Source organism: Acromyrmex echinatior, chromosome 11, assembly GCF_024713525.1.
Source record: "Acromyrmex echinatior isolate Ae372 chromosome 11, ASM2471352v2, whole genome shotgun sequence".
Classification (NCBI taxonomy): Eukaryota; Metazoa; Arthropoda; class Insecta; order Hymenoptera; family Formicidae; genus Acromyrmex; species Acromyrmex echinatior.
Genome location: NC_141862.1, coordinates 331,687 through 345,215, shown reverse-complemented (window position 1 = coordinate 345,215; position 13,529 = coordinate 331,687). Strand labels below are relative to the sequence as shown.

At 26.9% G+C, this 13,529-nt stretch overlaps 3 protein-coding genes across 9 annotated transcripts in view; 2 read left to right on the top strand and 1 right to left on the bottom strand.

Moving 5' to 3' along the window:
* The window catches only part of LOC105154385 (uncharacterized), a 14,518-nt gene extending 4,432 nt beyond the window's left edge, over nucleotides 1-10,086 (top strand). Inside the window, exons 1-5 of one of the 3 annotated variants that reach the window (XM_087411280.1) lie at nucleotides 5,482-5,598; nucleotides 5,685-5,981; nucleotides 6,622-6,691; nucleotides 6,807-7,418; nucleotides 7,508-10,086. In XM_087411280.1, coding sequence (XP_087267406.1) covers nucleotides 5,527-5,598; nucleotides 5,685-5,981; nucleotides 6,622-6,691; nucleotides 6,807-7,418; nucleotides 7,508-7,707 — 1,251 coding nt within the window. In that variant the 5' untranslated portion in view covers nucleotides 5,482-5,526 and the 3' untranslated portion in view covers nucleotides 7,708-10,086. Of the gene's footprint in view, nucleotides 1-5,481; nucleotides 5,604-5,671; nucleotides 5,982-6,621; nucleotides 6,692-6,806; nucleotides 7,419-7,507 lie in introns of those variants that run through there. The other 2 variants (XM_087411281.1, XM_087411279.1) reach the window with 2 other exon arrangements.
* Cdc10 (cyclin-dependent kinase 10) overlaps nucleotides 1-13,529 on the top strand; it is a 34,317-nt gene that overhangs the window by 4,379 nt on the left and 16,409 nt on the right. The gene's annotated exons all lie outside the window — the stretch shown is intronic.
* The window catches only part of Sptz (zinc finger FYVE-type containing 26 spastizin), a 26,420-nt gene extending 12,891 nt beyond the window's left edge, over nucleotides 1-13,529 (bottom strand). For 2 of the 5 annotated variants that reach the window (XM_087411270.1, XM_087411271.1), the window contains exons 1-8: nucleotides 12,906-13,359; nucleotides 12,645-12,825; nucleotides 11,927-12,571; nucleotides 10,081-11,400; nucleotides 5,334-5,480; nucleotides 4,694-5,264; nucleotides 1,189-1,436; nucleotides 202-732 (exon numbers count right to left, since the gene is read on the bottom strand). In XM_087411270.1, the coding sequence (XP_087267396.1) occupies nucleotides 202-732; nucleotides 1,189-1,436; nucleotides 4,694-5,264; nucleotides 5,334-5,480; nucleotides 10,081-11,400; nucleotides 11,927-12,571; nucleotides 12,645-12,825; nucleotides 12,906-13,075 (3,813 nt within the window). In that variant the 5' untranslated portion in view covers nucleotides 13,076-13,359. The other 3 variants (XM_087411269.1, XM_087411272.1, XM_087411273.1) reach the window with 3 other exon arrangements.

The following is a 13,529-nucleotide window of genomic DNA, read 5'->3' as shown; positions in this document are numbered from 1 at the left end:
TAGATATAATATGCTAAAATACTCTAAAATATTCCTCTTCCATAACTATAATTGCAAATTTCTCAAAATTGACGTGATAGAGTAATTTGGATTATATTCAAACGCAATTGTATTCAATACCTAAAAACTATGTAAATCCTCATTTTTTGTCAAAAATTAAATTTTTATTGAACAGTATAATTAATCGATGCGTCAGCTTACACGAATCTCAGGCGTGCCGTAAAACTCATTAGCCATGGCGAAGATAATCCTTGGATTTTGCACAAGATCTAAATCCTGCCATGCCAATTCATTGAGCTCTTCCACTCGCGTGAAGAATTTAATATCATTCGCGAGCTTACCCAGTAATTTCGATCGAAGAGCAGCAAGTGTCACTAGGCCCAAATCACCAATTATATAACCGATCGACATCAATGAAATCGTATGCCTCAAACTTTCGAGAGGCGGATCTTTGGACCATACATCTAAATTCGCATGAAGAAACATAACGTTCCAAACATTCAAAAAAAACGTCAATGTTTCGTCTCCTACAGATAATTCGCCGAGATCGAGACTGGCAAGATTCGATGTTTTGTTTAGAATTATTCGTATATCTGTATGATCAGAAATACTTCTCAAGTACGAATTATCCAGATGAGATCGTCCTGAACTTACGTTGCATAAAATCTGTAGAAGCTCTGTCAATATTTCCGAAATATATTGATTTGGTCTTTTTATTACATTTTTTACACCCTGTAAAGATATTTCATATTACACTATATTACATATTGTTTATTATATGTATACAGAAGTTGTAAAGACCGTAACAACGCTTAATGGGAGATTCCAGACATTATATTTTGAGACGAAGACTCTAATATCCAAATATCGAGGTTATAATAATTTGTTAACAAATATCAATTTTATCTTCACATACGTAATTTTTATATCAATATTAAAAAATGACTATTAGCTTTCGCTTTTAGCACTTTATGTATGTTGTATCACACTCGAACGCGAAATTTTAGGCGATATGATTCGCTAACTTTAAATGCTTATAATTGAAAAACTATATTATTGCTTCGATATTTTCATATTAAAATTTTTGTCTTAAAATAATTTCAGGAATCTACTCTTAAGCGTTGTTACGGTCTTTATGGAACATTGTATATATTATTTATTAGTTTTTTAGCACGATTAGTTTCCTACCAATTCTTCTTGATTTTTATTCAGTATAATGTATTCCGAATCTTTGATACTACTGCACTTTTTTTTATCATAACAAGAAATATTCGGATATGCGTTTACAAGCATACTATATATTAAGTTCACTTGCAAATTAGAAGCGATCTTTTCGAGCTTATCTGGCTCTGTATTCAAATCGAATATCTGATATCCAAAATAATGATGTAATGGAGTTTTTAATAAATCAGATATTATTTGTATATTAGTGTCATCTAAAAATAAAATAATAAATTAGTATATGTCTAATTAGTTTAATTTTTTTCTTACTGTATAGTGTCTCATAAAACAGCTATCTTTTTATAATTTTTCTATGTTTTAACACAATTAATTTGTATTGATATTTTTATGTTCTTATATGTATGCATGAATAATATAAATATGTAATTATTTTGTATTAATAATAAATAACATGTCAGTTAAAATTTTTTATACACTTTTTATACAAAAAAAATTATGTTAAAAAGAAAAAATTCATGTAGATAATAAATATGTCCTGAATATCCTTTATATTAATATTTTTAAAAGATCTCTCATTTTAAATCTGCATTTTATAATTTAAAACAACGATCCAATATGGCGACCAAAATGACAACTAATAATAGAATCTCATAATATATAAAAAAATACTGATTTTAATGAAATTTTAGAAGAAAATCCTAGAAAAAGCTAACATAGATTTCCTAAAGAGACATCCTCTTATTTCATAGAAAAAAAAATTAACTATTGTACTTTATTAATATTTATTAGTATTAATAAAGTACAATAGTTAATTTTTTTTAAACATAATCTGTTTAGATAATTGAAGAAATAAAAACTCATAATTTATATATTTGTGGTTTGTTTCTATTTAAAAATCTTTTAGTTTTTTTGTGTAGTATATAAAATCGACTAAAAATGAATTCTATCAATACAAATCAATGCGAAAATAAAATTCGTATAATATTCGTATAATAACCTCGAAATAATATATTTTAATTTTTTAATAATAATCATAATAATCATATAACATTCTAGGAATATTTTACGTTTATAAGAACGATCCACTTTGAGCAAATATAGAATTTTTCTTATTTGATTAGTTTTATTTTTAGCTTTTGTTTAAAAAATATTATCTAAAAACAAAGTGGTATGTCAATATTGGTGACTTTGTTCTACACATATGTAATAAATAATAAATTTTATTTAGAAATGATTAAGAAACAATATTAAGGAAGGAAATCATCCTCATATGTAAAACAGTTTTTGACATTTTTTTGTATCTCAAAAATTGTTGAAAATAAAAAAAATCTTATACAAAGAATTAATGATAAAAAAAATATCTCTATTGTGCTTCTAATCAATACTTTTAACTAAAAATATTGATAAAAATTATTTAATTGACATAAGGAAACCCATTGGGAAATGATCTTGTCCTTGACGTACATATGTTATTAAGATCATTGAGGCTGGGTCCCTTTTTGTCAACTTTTTACCAAAAAATTAATAAAAATAAAATAATTCAATATAGAAAAAAGCAATGCAAGCCAACGCTGGTTCTTATTGCGAATATCTTAATATTATTTATTCATAACAAAATGTAATAAAGTCTAGACGTTTCGATCATTATTAAGTCATCTTCAATAATATTTCCGTATTTGAATAATGTTTATGTAAATTCGTCATTAAATTTCTCTTATTATTCTCTTATCATTATAAATAATTGTCTTAAGAGACTTACAAAAGATTTACAATTAAAATAGTTAAAAAATATAAATAATATAAAATATAATTGAAAATATAAATTGAGAATGTAATCATTAAAAATTTCGCTTGTTTATTATTCGCCGTTTTGTTTCGTATATGTATATGTTCCATTCACAATATGTGCCATTCCATTTCTTTTATCAATTACTCAATTTTGCCAAGAAAAGGCTGGTATTATACATTTCTATTTTTATTTTCTTACAACAACCGCGGACAATATTTGCATGGAAGTCGTCATTTCTACAACATCAAATTAAGAACTTAAACGAATTTATTAAGAAAGTCATTAAAGTAATACAGTCGTTATAAATTTGAATAAAATTGTTTAAGATTCTCTAACATTTTTTCAAAAATTGATAATTCATAATGACCGTATCAATTTTAATGACTTTTTGAAAAAATTTTAGAGAATCTTAAACAATTTTATTCAAATTTATAACGATTGTATTACTTTAATGACTTTCTTAATAAATTCGTTTAACTTAATAATTAATTAGACTAATTTTATTACTTTAATGACTTTTTTATTAAATTTGTTTAACTTAATGACAAATTTGACTTCTCACAAAACTTCTCACAAAAGGTTGAGTTCTTGATTTGATGTTGTCAAAAATCGACTTCTATGTCAATATTGATCACGGTTGTTGTAAGAAAATGAAAATAGAAATGTATAATACCAGCCTTTTCTTGGCAAAATTAAGTAATTGATAAAAGAAACGGAATGACACATTGTGAATGGAATATATATGATTATAAGCAAAGCGATGAGTAATAAACAAGCGAAATTTTTAATGATTCTCAATTTATATTTTTAATTATATTTTATATTAGGTGTTGGAATTAATTCGTAGCGTTTTTTAATGAAAGAATGTTATTTATTTCACATGAGCATTAAAAAATACATTAATGAAAGTACTTCCCATCACTTGTAAAACGCTACGAATTAATTCCAACATCTAATATTATTTATATTCTCTAACTATTTTAATTGTAAGTCTTTTGTAAGTTTCTTAAGACAATTATTTATAATGATAGGAGAACGATAAGGGGAATTTAACGACGAATTTACATAAACATTGTATTCAAATACAGAAATACTATTAAAGATGATCTAATAATGGTCGAAACGTTTAGACTTTATTACATTTTGTTATGAATAAACAATATTAAGATATTCGCAATAAGAATCAACGTTGGCTTGCATGCTTTTTTCTATATTGGATTGATTTATTCTAGAAGCCATTATTTGATTGTATTTAATATTAGAAAAATAAAATAAAATAAATCAATAAACAAAAATATTAAAAACAAAAAAAAATTAAAAAATCTTAAAAATTAAGAAAGATAGAATTAGAAACTCGCCATATCTTTGTTGTTAATTTTAGATTATGCAAAATATAAGGTTTTTTCATTAAAAAAAAAAGAATATAAATTTTTTTTCGATATTAAATCTAACATATTCAAACATAAACTTAAATTATGATCATATTTGAAATCAGAAGTCTAAAAAAATGTATAAAATTCCAATTGCGTATAAGACAATTTTTTTTTAATTTGACTATATATATATTAGTTCTGCCATTTTGACTTTTTATTTCAACTTCAAATTTGTAATCAACGACTTCAAAAACTCTCATATACTAACATTCAATAAAATATGATTAAAAATAAATTTTGTGCAAAAAAGGATGAAATAAGATAAATAAATGAACGAGTTTATTAATACCTGGGATGATAGTAGATATAAGCTGTAGATACAAGTAGATGTTGTAAAGATATTTTTTGCTATCAAAAATATCAGATATTTTTTTTATCGTTTTTAATCCTAAAATATAATTATTGCTGCAAGATTGCGTCTCCATAATCTCTATTTTTTTGAAATCATATAGCATGTGATAATTATTCTCAAATTCGTTCCAAGTGGCATCGTTTTCTCTCCATTCCTTTACATATAATGGAATTCTGGCGTCACACAGTATAACATTCACAGACACATTATTTCTATTTTCGTAAAACAATTGATAAATTTTTGAAAAGAAACTCGCATGCCCTGTGCTGTCAAACGTTTCACAGAGTTTTAGATACTTCATCGCTACATCACATAGATTACTCGAGATCTGATATGTTTGACCCATAGTCAAACTTAGATCCAGCGCGCTAAGAGTTAATATTTCGTTGCTACGTAGAATATTTGTATCTAATATTAGTAAATGTACTTGTTGAGATGCTAAAAATGTTTCAAGTTGGTTGATATACTTAGAGGACTGTACACCTTCCTGTGCAGCAAATTTTATATTCTGTAAACGTATTGTAATCTTACTTATATTACAATAAGATTTATCATATAAATCATAAAATATATTTACCTCTAATGTAGAAGTTTTTGAGCTTTCTTTAAAGGAATCTATTGAGTCTAAAGTATGAATATGTTTATATAGATTCTGCTTAAACGTGTGTAGTGCTTCTGAAAATCGAATCTCACCATCCAATTGTGTGTTTTCCATGTGAAACATCTAGGGAATAGAATATATTTTTAAATGATATTAGAAGAAGCTTAAAATGCTAAATCAAAAAGCAGCTATATTACTGTTAATAATTCAGATTCGTATCTTACAAACAATTTCACATGCAGTTAAGTAATTAAAACAAACTTTATTTGTAATCTTTAATTTAAATCATAATATCTTGATCAAAATTGTAATAGTTATTCAGTATAGATTGATGTACGGGATACCAAAGTCTTTGAAATTGCGTTGGATGATGCAAATTATGACGAAGAGAATGAAAACGAAATGATTCAACCAGTGGATCTTGCGGATTTGAAATCTCTTGTAAAAGACGAAAGCAGATATGAACCATTACATTCTCATGTAAAATATTACAATGAGCATAACGCCGAAAGTAAAAACCGGTATTCAGATATATTTCTGCTGCAACCACGTATAAAAGAAATATTCAATTTGGAACAAGAAAATAAACCATTTATTGCTGGTTTTAAGCATAATTTAGATAAGGTAAATATTTTTATTAAAAAAAGTAAAAGTCAAACGTTTTTCATTATTAAATCTATACTTAAAATACTACAAAAAAAAATCAGTAGAAAATAGGAAAAAATTTTTAAATTTCAAATGCTTGCAAGGCAGTATATAATTATTGCAAAGATGCTTAAAAGATGAAATGAAATTTGAAGTTTGTATTTTAGTAAATTTTTTGTACTGATTAGGTGAGATAATTTTCCAATGAGATAATTGTCTTTATTTACAAGAATTTTTAAGAATAATTCTCTTTATTTACAAATGGCACGTAACAATTAACGTGTCATTTCTCGCTTCTAACGTCACGATTCAACATGACTAATCACTAAAGAATCTTAATCGGTATCAAAAGTAAGTTTATCAAAATACATTCTTCAAGCTCCATCTTCGTTTTTTTACTCGTATCATAATTATTAAATGGTTTATGAGCATTTAAATTTCTTAATTTTTTCCTATTTTACTGCACCGCTTTTTCTTTAAGTATATAATGTATTTTTCCAAAACCATCGGGCCACTGATGTATAACAATAATACAATTAACACAAACAATTAATCACATTCATTGATTTTAAAAATATAAAGTTCATATATTAATCATATTTATTAATTTTTTAATAAGAACAAAAGAAATGTACGGAATTTTGAGAGATTACAAAATTATAAAAAAGATACAACAAACGTTGTCACAGGTACTAATTAATACGTGTAATTAATCACATCATATTATATCTATATTATAATAAATGAAAAGAGAAGAAATAAATATGCGTTAAATAAGCTATTCTTCTGTTGGCAAATAAATAGACAAAAGTGTAAAAAGTGTTAGAATAAAACGCGAAGAGACAACAAATCATTATGGAGTAATAAACAAAGAGATGGATTTTTTCCAAGTTATAAGAGATAGGAATATTACAACTAGTAAGACAGAAACAACGGAATATTTCGTGGTAACGCCAGAGACACAGTATAACTTGTATGAATATGATCAAAAAACTGCAAATGAAGAAATCAAAATTACTGTGGATCAGTTTTTAATTTCGAAAAGAAGAGTTGCAGATAAAAATAATTCTAATAAAGATTCATACGATGAATACAACAAACTTAAAATGGAATACGAACAGCAACTGGAATATGATATAAAGGAAGGAAAAGTACTGAATTATAGTATACAGAAAGAATCGAAGGATATGCCAAAAGGAGTATTGAAAAGATTAATAGATTTAAAACCATCGAAGAATTGTACGAAGGAAGAAATGAGCCAAATCGGAATCAGAGCAATAGAATGTCTTTCATATGAGTTTCAGCGCACGAAAGACATAATGGCCGTGAAGATGATTCTTTCGAGAACATGGTTGGTCCTCCGAGTTTGGTTGTTAATTTATATTTCTGTGGCAATTCCTTGTTGGTGTCAAAGAGGTAATTTCATCAATTTTGTATCTTTTCTTGGAAAAATTATTATATGGAAATATTATAATATTGTATATGAAAATTATACTATATTTTAGGATGGTGTTGCTGGTGTTTCCGTTGTAAATTTTGTTTTCCACGAAAAAGGATCATGTTCATCAAACGATATTACGCAATGAATCCGCCTGGCATTTTCGTGAAGGATTTAAAAAAGGAGAAAGAGTCTATTAAATATGAAGCTACTAAAGATGAATACGACACATACAAGTCTTTCGAAGCTGCAATAAGAAATTTATGAATATTAATACATTCGTTATTTGCTAATCGCATATAATTTAAATCCAATTTAGATATTCATTGATTTCTATGTTTATCGACACTTTTTTATTCAGAAATAGAAACATTTTCCTAGATGTACGAGTAAGAAATACGTTTATTTTTAAACGATGAATGTGCTAATATTCATTAATTATAATTGTACTCAAATCTTACATCATGATATATTGATAATTTGTTTGTGCGGCATAAAAAGTATTAAAACATTTGTTTAACTTTAATCTAATTTGTATAGAAGACAAAAAGTTAGTAAATCAAACACAATAAAAATGCAAATACGAGTAAATATTAGATAATAATACGATGTAAATACTAGATGAATGTGTACATAAAATTTGTTATTTAAAGATATAAAAAAAATGTAAACGATTCGATCTTTTGTCTTAAAAATCCTCTTTACTACAATCTTAAAAAACAATTAAATGTGTCAAGTCAATTATAAAATTACATTAGTAAAAAACATGTAAATTGTTATCAAATGGAGTGATAAGGTGCATATTCAAATAGTGATTACACATTGTAAAATTACATATCTAGAAATAAAATAAGTTATTATATAGAATGCAAGATTGGGAAAAGTACTTTACAAATTATTTATAAATTACATTGTATTGAGGAGGAAAAATTCTGCCGTATTTCGTTAGTTCAAAATTATCTACAGAATATATTCATTGCGAAATTTTCGACTATCTGACATAAAAGCTTAAAGTTTTTCCTAAAAATTCGTTTTTAAAAAATGTTCCTACTTTTATTATCAAGTTACATGCGAATTAAATAAAAGAGCATTCTAATTTTGTTTGCTTATAACTCCATTAAAAATCATCATATCGCAATTAAGAAATCAGATTCTTAAAACTGAAACTTTCCTCTATCGAATGATACAATTACTAATTTTTTAAATGTAGAATTATATACAAATTTGAGCTAAAAATGACATTATTTTTCTTTTAATCCTTTTGCGCAATAATTATAAGAATAGTGTAATTGTCATTTTCAGCTCAAATTTATATATATTTTATTTTTCTTAAATATTTTATTTTTCTTAAATAGGCAATTATATCATTTGATAGAACAATGTTTCAGCTTTAAGAATCTGGAGTTTTTTTCTTTTTTTTTTTAAATTACAATACATTATTACAGATGATTTTTAATGGACTTATGAGCAATCAAAGTCAGAATGCTTTTTTACTTATCCGCGAGTAACTCAGGAACAAAAAATCATAGGCATATTTAAAAAAAATAATTTTGTAAGGAAAGCTTCAAACTATATAGATAGTTAAAAATTTTTCATTTTTTTCCGCTCGTAGTTTCTATATATGTATATATATATGCAAAAATTATAAAACTCACTTAAATTAAAAAAATATAGTATTCAAAAGTAGAGATTCCAAGCTTGAAATTTTGATAATTTTTAATGAAGATATTGTATATATAATTTTTAACTAAAAAATACCGTAGAACTTTTCCTCCAATCTAATATTATACAAATTGAGTACAATATGTTTGTATTTTATTTTTTATATTATATTTTATCATTTCCTCCAATTTTGAATTACCTTTTATATTCAATTTCTATAACAAAAGCATATAAAGTAATCTAAAAAGTAACTTTCCCAACCCTGCTAGAGTGTTTAGTAACCACATCACCTCTCGTGAGCAGATGGTCGAGGACTAAATTAAGTTGAAAAGTCCTGAACCATTTTGTATCTTCCGTAATAGTTAATAAGTAATAGTTAAATTAATTTCTAAAGATCTTCGAATGAGTGTGTATCAGCTCGGTCAGCTCGGTTATCTCACCGTGAAATGCAAAGGCGGACGTACACGTTCATTCCGTGATCTTTCAGAAACTTCTTCACTGTCACGAAAATTATAAAAATGGTACAGGACTTTCCGATTTACACTAGTGCGCCCAATTAGGTGTTAAAGGGTGTTAAAAATGAAATGCAAATATTTCAAGTTATAAAATACATATGTTACCTCACAGCATAATAAAGTGTATTGAGTACTTCAAAATTTGATTTTCAATTTTTATGTTTATAATAAACATATTTATTTACGTCAATTTGCGTATTACGGCTTTAATGTATCAGTAATTTAATGCATTGATTTAATGTGCGTTCAATCGAATTCGCTATTAGTTTAGTCCACTTTATCTGCTCACGAGAAATAATCCGGTTATTACTGGACATTCTGTACAAAATTATAGTCGCAGACTTGAATTATCAAATTATTAATCCCGATTAAATGTGAGAATAGTTAAAAATCAAGTTAACTGATGTATGATATGAAAATAAGTTATTTGATATGATGCATTATTAGTATAAAACAACATTACCTCAACTACCTCTTGCGCTTTCTGAAAATTGCCTTTCCATAAACAATGTACAATCAGACTTTCTTTCGAGGCTAACATTAAATTTATTAAGGACAGTTTATCTTTCATTATCAAATGATCCGTCTTTTCTGAAGTAATTCGTGAACATTTTCTGCGTTTATTTTTACTTAATAAACCAGACTCCGAACTACTGTCAGATTTAACTTTAATTTCATCGGAGGTACTGTCTCCTTTATAAAAAAATGTGTCCCCTGTGATGCGATGTGGAAAACTCGGTATTTGAGAGATTATAGATTCTAATTTATTTACACCAGAGGGATTATCAGACTCGTCTTGTGGCGTACCAACATTTTCAAAAAAATAAAGTCCCATATGAAATTTCAATCTCCAACGAGTATCTATCAATGTTGACGTAAAGGTGGATACATTTTCGCGAAGCTGTTGCATTTCTTTATGCGATCCGAGTACTTGTAATTTATCAATTTCTTCTGTTGCAATCAAAGTACTCTTCCATAAATAGTATAGCATGTCTCTTACAGCATATTTATTAGCTATGAAGCCAGACTTCTCATATTCTATTGATTTACGAATATTGCAATCATCTTTTGTAACGTTGAAATCTTCATAACGTAAAAATAATAAAGAAAATATATTCTCCATTGTTTCTATTCTTAATGACAGAGGAAACAAAGAAGATAAGTGTGACATCATGTCAGAGAAGTATTTAATAATTTGTTTATGTTCCACGTTATAAAATTCACATAAAAAAATGGCTTTTAAGACGCTTATTATGCAACAATATGCTTGAAAACTCATAGATTGATCCAGAGACACCTCTTTCACTAAATCTTGAATGTCACTATAATCCTGATCATGTATATCTGTTATTAGTTTCAAGACAAAAAGTATATTGTGTTTTTGCAAAAGAGATAAAATTTGTTTTATAGATACTGTCTGCTCAATCATATCAGATTGCGAATTTTTTGATTCTTTGGCACTTAATTTCATATCTATAAAATGTTGTTTCTTCCACTGTAAAATGTATACTACAATTCTAATATAATTTTTTAAGAGCGCATATAATTTGTTTAAATGATCATCATTGTATAGATCGAGGTGACACTTCTCCAAGAAGAAGTTGATGCACTCACAGATAGAAATACCATTGTCATAGCTTTCGCGAGTATTCATTATTTCCTGTGGACAATCATTTAATACTTTAAATAATAACACTGGATATAATCTTTTTAACAAGTTACACGATAACAATAATTCAACTTCACTATATCTTCCTTTCATAGTCAAGATACAACATATATCCTGTAACATATAAAAATTTATTCTAATAGTCATTAAAATAAATTATGTATACATATACATATATATTATACTAGCACATAAACTGCGCGCGCGCGCGCGCGCGCGTGTGTGTGTGTGTGTGTGTGTGTGTGCATTATGTGGATATATACTACATTGAGAAAAAATGCTGTTGATTCAAATATTACAGGCTGTCACTAACATAAGTGATTAATTCATGTATATTTTTACTGACATAAAGGCCTTGATTATTGAAATAATAATTTATGCCTTTATATGTCAATAAAAATATACATGAATTAATCACTTATGTTAGTGACAGTCCGTAATATAGACTAATTAAATCAACAGCATTTTTTTCTCAATGTAGTCTATACTGTATAGTATGCATACATGCAGATGGATAGTAACATGTTATTTGCCATCCCTGCATATATACACATACAGCCATATATAATATATGTTAATTTGCTAATTTGTTAAATTGTTTTATCAATTAAAGGAAGCTTTGGGAAAATGCAAAACTTACCAAAATACCGTTCAACCAATGTAATTTTTTTGCACTTGTTCTTTTAAGTAATTCTTGTTTGCACAAAAGAATTTCAGAGTCTTCTGTTAATTCAAATACACTTTCACATATTTTATATACCGTAAGTAAAGTAACAGTGCTTTCAAAACACACGTGTGTTTTATTCCAAAATAAGAGCCATTCACTTAACAACTTATCATTTTTCTTTGAATATAAGGCAAGTTTAATATTTTTAATATACGATTTTGAAAGTGTAGGACAAACCGTTTTTAGAAATTCGATCTGCGAATCTGTATCTATATCTATTTTTGACAAAAAGTGTAGAACCATTTGTAGAGACTTGTTGCGAGTAGCTAAATCAGTTTCAGACGAATGAGCTATTATATCATTTAAGTGCCACCTTCTTCTAGGTGGAATGTGTATGACTTCTAAGTATGACTTCAAAGTAGAAAAATAACTATCTTGTAAATCTCTAGCAGTATCGCTTGGAACGAAAGATATTAATTTGTTTATAATCCAACACACAATTTCAGTATTGATACATATGTTATCTTTTACGAATATAAGGATTTGTTGGAACATAATACTCGAAGTATATTTTATGCTACATTGTGTGCTTAGTTCTTGAAGAAATAATAACAATTCCTAGAAAATAGAATTTTTGTCATTAAAAATAAAAATAACACAAAGTCACAAAAACTAATTTTGAGAGAAATACCTTACGTAAACAGTCTGGTACATTACTGCATAGCTCTATTGCATTTTTTATTTGTATGCAATCAAATTGTGTCTGAATATTGGACTGTATACTACAGTCAACATTAGCTGACTTGTTATCTATAAGTTTCCACAGTAATACATAAGCGATCCATTGATATTGCTCTTCATTTGGGGAATGTCTATAAATGTATATTCCAAAATATAAAAACAAAAGCAGTGACAATAATATAATTCGTGATATAATTAATTGCTTACTTACATCAAACTTTCGATTACAGTTTCCAATTCTGTTAAGTCAATACAACAGTTGTGATGGAATTCATTCAAAAAATTGCTATCATTGTTTATATTGAAAATATTTAGAGATGTGTACCATAAACGAGAGAAAATGCATTTGTTTAATTCCAGCCCTTTTGTTTGTATCGACATTGCTCCACATTACTCTCTTTACAAAATTCTTCTTCTGACCGGTGGATTTCTGATTTCTTATAAAAATCCACAGTACCGCGTTCCCAAGTAAAGATCACTGGGCTGAAAGAGACTAGTCATATCAGTGCATCATTTTAATTTTATAAAATTGCGAGTGCGCTATTTCATTCGGGCGTTTTTGTTATACGACAAATGTTACAGAATAGAGAGATCCTTGGATCTCATAGCCAATCAACAGGCTTGAAAAATTTATTATATGACAAAAACACACAAATAAAATATCACCCTACCACACGTATTCATAGTCCTTCCTCCTTTTAAGCCTTAAACACAATGCGAAGGAATAGCGATAGCAAAACACGATTTCAACTTATCAGAAATCAGATACACTGGAGTATACACTTTCTGATAGATTGAAATCGTGTTAACGCTATTCCTTCGCATTGTGTTTAAA